This window comes from Toxorhynchites rutilus, chromosome 3 (genome assembly GCF_029784135.1).
Source record: "Toxorhynchites rutilus septentrionalis strain SRP chromosome 3, ASM2978413v1, whole genome shotgun sequence".
NCBI lineage: Eukaryota > Metazoa > Arthropoda > Insecta > Diptera > Culicidae > Toxorhynchites > Toxorhynchites rutilus.
Window position 1 is genome coordinate 180,603,271 of NC_073746.1, and position 8,701 is coordinate 180,611,971.

Genomic DNA, 8,701 nt, shown 5'->3' on the forward strand with positions numbered 1-8,701 from the left:
TACACATTTGGGCAGTTAACTAGTTGATGATTTTTTATATCACGGAAAATATATTTCGGATGTACGGAGGATTGGATAAGTTTGTTTTGATGATTTGACTGCCGAACATCGAAAAAGACCTCAACCGACAGAATATCATTTCGCATATATTTGAACAGAACTCAAGACAATTCCAAGGGAAAACAAAATATCCAATCATCCATTTATTGAGAATTGATTTAGATGCAACTTCAAGCAAATGATTACTATGCCAATGGTAGTCGCACGTTAACCTTGCGGTTATATCATAGGGATAACCCACTAGTTTTTTCGTTTTGGGTGGGAAAAGCTGCAGATTCGAATAACGACATCGTTCATCGTTCGCAGGCTATCGACCGCACCAACCATGTCAGGATCGAATCAAGGAGTTCTGTTGTTGTTGAGAAAGCAAAACAAAAAAAAGCAGTGTCCATAGGGCTTGTAGACAACTTTTCGGGATTATGAGGACAGCATGAATTCGCTAAAAATCTACAGTGTGTGACATTATTAAAGCTGTTTAATCTGTTTACTTGGTTTTCGCCGCTTCAACTGATCGCTGAGAAATGTTTCTGAGCCATACAGGTATGCTGTTAAAAGATTGTTGCAAACTCGATGGAGTGCTCACTATACTGATGTGAAACCAATTTATGGGGTGATCACAGCCACTGGAGTATTGTGCGACTCAAATACTGGATTAATTGCACGGTCCCTCCTACCAGAAGTATATGATTTTATACTTCTGTGTTATCTGTACTTCTGATGCGTAGTACCGCATGAAGTAGATCTAGCGCGGAATATTTGCAAACCAAAGGACCATCACTGAGTAACGTTGTGACCAGACTCAATGCACTGGTATTTCTTCTCGCTGTTGAAATGAACAGTCTAGTCGAAATGGCAATCAAAAAGGTTTTATTGAATCCATTCATTGAAAATTTGCTACTGAAAGGAGAATTCCTAAGATACTTCTAGATGCACCACTAATCTGATTTAGATTCTCCACGCTTGCAAGCGCACCGGATGAAAAAACACAATAGAATCGATGTGGGACAAAACATCTCTATCGGATCGACTGTAGAATGCGTCCGATAAGTTTGCAAGTGAGCGAACCTATCAAGATACTTCTAAATACCGTTTTGAATCATATTTCGGACACTTAAGGCGTTTGATGCAGAAAACAGAACTGAACTATATGCACAGGTACTATTTGGTTGATATTTTGAATAAATTAGATCAATGTGCTTTTGAGCTTTCTACTTTGGTTGATTGAAAACATAAAACACTATGGATGGGTTATACCTATGATGTAACCGCAAGGTTGACGTAGTACTGCAATTCGCTTAGTAATCATTTGTGTTTTTTCAATTAGCAATAATCGCACTTCTAATGTTCCTCATTGGGTACGATATCGCCCCTGCGCAGAGCTGTTGATTAAAGTATTGATTAAACTAGTGGATGAATGGAACAATTTAGGAATTCAATTGTAAACAAACCCCAATTTTGGTCAATTCATGCATTATGGTAGTGGTTATCGCAGCAAATAGTTATCAACATTTTGCCTAATCATCAAACGGTATGCGTAGAAGTTCAGTGGGTTGGCGACATGAAGGGGCATGCAGTCTTGAATAAACGAGCCAAAGCATTGCCTTTGTACCCACTTTTGTAGACCGTGCTAGCAAAACACATTCCGGAGTGTAAAAATGATGGGGGTATAAAAAGTATTGCCGAGATCTGGAATGCCGATTTGACCAACTAATTGGTTTCGGAATCTGTGTTGGGAAAACACATTCCGGTTTGCAAAAACGCAAGCGAGTACAAAAGTACTCGCAGCTTTCATCTCATTTGCAATGCCAATTTCCCCTGGCTTCATGGTTTTGAAGTCTTTGTTAGGGAAACATCCATTCATTCCTGCGATGGTACCTCAATCGCTGTTCAATTATAACAGAGTGGATTTCCGAGTGGCGCTTGCTTATATACTGATTGGTGATTTCAATAGCCTGTTTTGAAAGCAATTTTAAGGCTATTGAAACAAGTTTTTGGATCAAAAGGTAACAAGTATACAACGCGTAGACATTTTATCTTTCAAATGAAGTGTTTATCATACAATTTAGTTCAGTTGTTTAGGAGCTATTAACGCTCAACATCTCGGTCTTCGGCGTAACGCTTTCGTTTCCGAAACCTTGATTTCACACCCCGGTATAGAAATGAAAGACGTAGTCCTACGTCAAAAATCATCGAATAAAATGCTTTTCAAATCAAGCGAACAAGAATCAAACTTCGGACACTATTTATAAAAAAATCAAATTTCGGACAGATTGAATTCAAATTTCGGACACTTTATTTTGTAATTATTTGAACGAAAATTACATTACACAGTAACCTGATAACGATGATGGGAACTGATGAAACACGAGAGAAATTTGAATATTGATGAAGGGGTAAACTCTACGTGCTCACGCTAAGCAAACGTCAAGCACAAACAATAATGAGTAGTGTTGTTGGATTTTTCCTACTATGTAATAATTCAAATGTAATTCTCAAATGAAGTGATAGTGAAACCAAGAGATTACTCTAAAGAAGCAATTGTGATTTTTATTTTATTTTTTAAAATTTTATTTTATTTTATTTTGGAGTGAGGGAAAGTGAGTGAGGGAAAAGCCCATGTGATAATCATTTTATATTTATATCATCAGTGCACTAAGAATTTCAAGATATTACGAGGGTCGTTCAAAAAATAAGTTTTAGTGTCTCAGAAATCACGGAAAAATAAAGTTAGGACAAAAAACAAGGTGATTTTCGTGATCTACGTTTTATTTTCTATTTTTCTACATAATCGCCGAACGTTCGGGGCATTTTTCATAGCGTGGCACGAGTTTTTCTATTCCGAGCGCGAAGTGCGTAGCGTCCATCTTTTTGAAGTACAATGTAATTGCGTTACGAATTTCTTCAGTGTTATCGAATCGTTGACCGCCGAAGGCCTGTTTCATCACCGGGAATAAGTGATAGTCGCTAGGGGCGAGGTCTGGGGAGTACCTATTGTGTTCTAGTCCGCTCTACTCTTGAAAACGCGTGCATAGTATGGTCTCCCTACTATCAAAATGGAGTCCAGTAGATTGAGGCTATCCAGCGAAAATTCGTCCGTTTCGCCCTACGTAACTTGCCCTGGAGGGATCCTTCAAATCTACCAAGCTATGAGGACCGTTGTAAATTGATCGGGCCCGATTTGCTGAGCTTACGTAGGGATGTAGCGAAGGCAACTTTCATATCAGAACTGATTTCTTCGCAAATCGACTCTGCTGATCTTCTTCAGTTGATCAATTTTAACCTACGCCTTCGTAACCTGCGTTCTCATACTTTTCTCCGTCTCCCTCACTCTCGTACAAATTACGGTTACAACGAACCCGTATCGAGTATGTCTCCTGTTTTTAACCATTGCTACTTGTTTTATGACTCACTTATCTCGTGCAAGCTTGAAAAAGGCATACTTGACCGCTCTTTCCAGTTAGGTATAGTTTTAAGTAGATATTGTAGTATTAGTATCATTAGGGCACTTATGTTCAGGCCTGTTGATAGTGATGAATGAATAAATGAATAAAGGAGGATGCTCGAACACAGTCTATTTGAATTTTTCCAATTGCTCTTGAGTTACGCGAGCAGAATGGGGCCGCGCATTATCGTGGATGAGGAACAGTCCTTTCGTCAACAAACCTGGCCTTTTGTTCTCCGTAGTAATTCCGTAGTAATTTGAATGCCGCTGGAATTAATTCTAATGGTGTCATTAATGAGATTGCATTGGATGTGTTACAGTTCATCATAAAGTGGGAATTTGAAACAGTTTTTAACCGTGTACCTTTCTGTGGTACCTTGTGGAGAGGCTTATCAGAATTGAAATTAATTAAAAATTGGCGGTCAACGATGGGACAGAAATGTTTAACACGTTGAGCCCCGTATCCCTGTATCGTTATTCGCGATGGCAGTGCGACAATGTCGACGTCTAGTGGCGACCTTCCAATTAGGGGCATAATTTGGGTCCCAAACTCTATGAGATCAGAGGACACGGAGCTAGTTTTCAAATGTAAAAATTTCAAAGAAAATTTTCACATCAGTTTGAAACACGTATTTCTGACTTTTATTTGACCATTTGTCTATACATTTCCAACATTCTTAGTGGACTAATTTGAAACTGAAAAGTTAATTTTCATTCATAATTTTAATTTCAAAATCGTGTTCATTCATCCTGAAAATCGATTATTCTTTGACGCCCCCTAAACAAGTAAACGAAGCTCAATGCCGTGAGCGCGGATTGCTGCGAAATCATTGAGCCGGTAACAAGGGTAACAAGAGAGCGAAAGTGCACTTAACGGGAAGCACTTGTTCAATATCAGTGTCGGTCACAGCTCACAAAGATTTGATAAGATTTATTTGAGTCAGATTTCGACATCCCATAAAAACCCATATTCTATTTATTCTCCTATTTTATAACTGTCGGTTTCAATGACCAACGCGTGAAGATTTTGTGATTGTAGATCGGTCTTTTGGGGCATATGGATCAGATAAGCCATTGAAACTGGCAGGAAAGTTTACCGCAGAAATCGAAGCTGGGGGAAATATCACGGAAGCGGTTTTCTATGTTGTAGAAAACATAGCCATACATTCATTCTTGTCTGACCAAATTTTGATCGTAACACCCTTCAACCGCATTTTCATTCAGGATATCACCATCTCACTGAGGAAAAAAAATAAAACGCTAATTCCCTGTAAAATAAAGTATCGAAACCATCTACATCACACTTTCAAATCCAACGAAATATCACATGTTAAAGTTTGCAAACATAGATTTTTTTTACAAATTTCATCATTTTAATATTCCCAATTGACATCACAGCTAAAGCCTCCAAATACATTGGGCCCTATTATGTAAATCAAATCGAGCGATCGATACTATCCCTACTACTATAACATTTTGTACATCGAGAGAATCTTATCAAGTTAGATTCATATTCCGTGGCGTTTCTGAAATGTTTTCAAAGCAAAATAACAACTATGAAAACCATCTAGAGGCGAATGAACTGAAAAGTTTAAACCGTCTTAAAGCCAAAAAGAAGAAGAAGAACTATGAAAACCAAACCAAACTGGGATGCAACAAGCAACATAAAAATGGAAGGCCAAATATGTTAAGCGTTAAGCGCAAAACCCGAGGAAGGAATGGTCCAACTTCAGTCGTCTTTATTTCGTTGTATTTGTCTTGGCCCATAGATCATAGATCGGAAAACTTTGTTATTTATTCATTTTCGTCAAACAAATGTAGACTACATACTTATATATGATTGTTACAATGTTTTCTTAAGTTAGATATTATTCCTACGGTACATGTTTCTTTTTAGCTGTTTTTTATTCATTGTTGTCAATTAATTCGCAGTGCTGATTGTATATACGCATCATGCGATTGATAAGAGCATTGTTTGCATGATTTCTTCTGGATGTTTTGGTTAGAAACAAATTGCGTGTTCTTAGTTGACGCCCAGGTACATAAAAATTTAATTTTTCTAGTAATTCAGCTGATTGTACTTGTTGCGAAATTAAATCCGGCCTGATTCTACGCGGCGTGTGAGGTGAGATGACAATTGTCACATCACCATCATGCAACTCTCCTCACTCTATTCCTACAGTCGTTTCGGATGCCGTGAGAGGTTCATTTGATGTATGTGAGAGGATGAACAGCAAGTGACAAGGCGTTCATTCTGCTGGTTGCCAAATCTGATCAGAGATGCCACATTCGCACATGTGTTCACGAATTTGTAGACATTTAACTTTTATCATAACCTTTTATTCCTGCTGCAGGCTATTTAAAATAGTGACAAAACATTATTGATTCCATATGATAAACGAAGCTGGTCAGTATGTCAGACATTAGCACATATTTACAAATATTTCAGATTTTTATCGCATATATTTGAGAAAAAACATCTGGCATCCCAGAATTTTATTTGTTTCGCTCAGAGAGGTCAGATATTTGTTTTGCTGCAGTCAGTACCGTATCTATAGATCTGATTTAACCTGGCCTGTTGTTAGTGTATCAGGACATTTTGCCGAATTTGCAGGTATTTGATTTAGATTTGGTGAAACAGTTGATTGCATCCTGTAAAGTTTAGCATTTTTGTTTGTTTTGGTCGTAGTTGCTGCTGCTCTCTGCACTCTCAGTGTTAAATTGTTGCTCTGGCTCCGGCTCGGGCATATACCACGGCTTCTGAAATGGATATGCAGTTCGGTGACGATGACTCGCGGATAGATAGATGAAACACAAGACCCATATGATAGATATATTTTAGAGAAAATAAATAGATTTCATGAAATGAAAATAATTTCGGTGTGCTTATTCGTCCAATTGAGGAATAACAGACTCACTACCGCTTTCACAAAAAAAAACTACTTGCAATTTGTCTTTCGTACTGTGAAAATTGAAGATAAATTGAATTTATTGATACATATAATACCATTACTATCGATTCTATACGACCCAAAAAAACACTTATTATTCCTCTTCCTTTTTTCATTTGTCGACACCTCAAGACATGTCGACGATTGTCACCTAGAAATCCCAGTTCATGTGACAATCGTCACGTATATTTGAGAGCGGGAATAAAGTGAGAGTTCATTCAAGTGAGATTTCTCACGGCATACGCCTGGTGGAATCGCGTGACATAAGTGACAATTGTCATCTCACCTCACACGCCACGCAGAATAAGGCCGACTATTTGCCTTATTGATTACAGAGTTGTAGTGTTCTATGAATGTGAGTTTACAGTCCAGGACGACGCCTAGATCTCTAACTATTTCACATTAGTGAAGGTAGTTTGGAGAATTCGGTAAATTGAATACCCATATGTTCGAAAATTACATCATGATAAGCGTTGTTAGTCCATTCGATGTTTGCGCTAACGAAATTGATCTTTGTTTGAAGGTGGAAATGGATTTTCAGGCGGAATAACGCATTCCTATCTATATAAATCAAAAAGGAAGGCCAAATGTGTTGCTAATTACAAAACCCGATGAAGGAAAGGTTCCTTTTGAGTCGTCTTCATTTTGTTCTATTTGTTGTATTCTGCCCATAGAACAATATTATGAGAAAAAGTTCAAAAATTTGTTCTGAAGAATTCATATCAAAACAATAATTTTGGGCGGGACGTTCGCCGGGTCAGCTAGTTTAGTAATAAATTTGATCTAAAGCAAATGTGTACGGGTTATTTTTCAATAGCCAAACCTAACAAAATATAAAAAATGTAATTGTTATGGAGGGCAAAAACTCATTCGATTTAAAGTCCTACGCAGGATCTTCTCGGAAAATAAAAGATTGGAAAAAAAGGTTTTTGGTTCTGTTTAACACTAATAATCAAAATTACACAAAACAAATATTGTTTACAACTTAGTCGCTAATGGGCTAATATTCAGCATCAAGACATGTCGGGTATGGTTGGATTTTTCGCACATTTGAACAGGAATGTTTTTTTTAAGTAAAACACATGGTTCATAGTCAAAATAGTAACAAGTATTATTACGACACATACAGATTATGTTACAATCTACGTCCTTCATAAATGTTCATTAAAATAGCCAATTGCTTATAGGTTAGAGAATAAAAGCGACACAGTTTTCAAGTCAAATAAAGCTTAATGATAGGGATAGGGAAATTTTACAAGAACTCCTCGCACCAGTCATTGAGACATTGGTAACAATCAGCGGCCTGTTTGGAATTGGCAGCACAGGTATCTTTCATCCATTCCTTAAAAAGTTCGGCATCTTTTTTCAGCAACAGATATTGACCCAGCACTGTATAGGCCTAGAAAAAACAATTCGCGTTTCATTGCAGGTTATGTTTTTATGATGATTCAAAATTAATATACTCACTTTATCAAATCCAGCAGCATCTAAACGCTTCCCCAGCACATCTCCCACGCCAGCTAGATCCGTTACTGGTTTTTCTCCCATAGGCTCAGCTACGAAATTTCTATGTTTCTGAGAAGTGCTGGACATTTTTAAATTGTTTCACAACAGAAAAATGAAATGAAGTTTTCTCGTTCGCCGTAAACGTATCAAAGCGCTATCCACGAATAATACTCAGATTTTCCTGTTCTTTCAAGGTTGAATTAGTCAAAATGCTCTGTGATATGGTAGAATTTGCTGGAATCGTTTCGTTTTGAACGTTGTTTTCTCCGCTTGCCGCTCTGTCGCAGCTTGACGCTTGACACATTGCTGAATAGAGCGGCCAGATTTCTACGGCGTCTTTCGTACACTGAGAGGAAAATTTAGTATATATGACCAATTTTTTGGTAAATATTAGCAATTCTCTAGTCATTTTCTACCCTACTAATCATTGGTACATCCTACGAAAACAAATTGGTAGACACAAATGTCAAACAAAACTATGGTTTGTAAGTCCAATGTTGGCTCAATTTCGGCTTTAGTAATGGCTAATTTGTTGGCCCTCCATTGGTACAATATAATTTTTATTCAAAAAATTTTTATTTTTATTAATGTTCTTATTCTATTCTTATTTTTATAAAATATTGAAAGCTTTTCCTGCATGCTTTTAGCGAGTGAGTTGGATATCACAGCACTCAAAAGTGTGCTTTTTTGGACACTTGCGAAATTTTGCTGGATCGCAAATTGTATCAATTCGTTCTCATCT

General features: G+C 37.4%; 1 protein-coding gene across 1 annotated transcript; it reads right to left on the reverse strand.

Moving 5' to 3' along the window:
* Positions 1-7,539: 7,539 nt before the first annotated feature.
* On the reverse strand, positions 7,540-8,273 carry LOC129777406 (barrier-to-autointegration factor). The gene is made up of 2 exons (XM_055783652.1): positions 7,921-8,273; positions 7,540-7,852 (listed from the first exon to the last, which is right to left on the reverse strand). Exons 1-2 carry the CDS (start codon positions 8,044-8,046, stop codon positions 7,706-7,708), a joined length of 273 nt encoding a protein of 90 aa, XP_055639627.1. The 5' UTR covers positions 8,047-8,273; the 3' UTR covers positions 7,540-7,705.
* Between the last annotated feature and the right edge of the window lie 428 nt (positions 8,274-8,701).

Coding starts and splice junctions, on each gene's coding strand:
- LOC129777406 (XM_055783652.1), bottom strand. CDS start 8,046: ATGTCCAGCACTTCTCAGAAACATAGAAATTTCGTAGCTGAGCCTATG. Junction 7,853..7,920: donor ATGCTGCTGGATTTGATAAA/GTGAGTATATTA, acceptor TGTTTTTTCTAG/GCCTATACAGTGCTGGGTCA.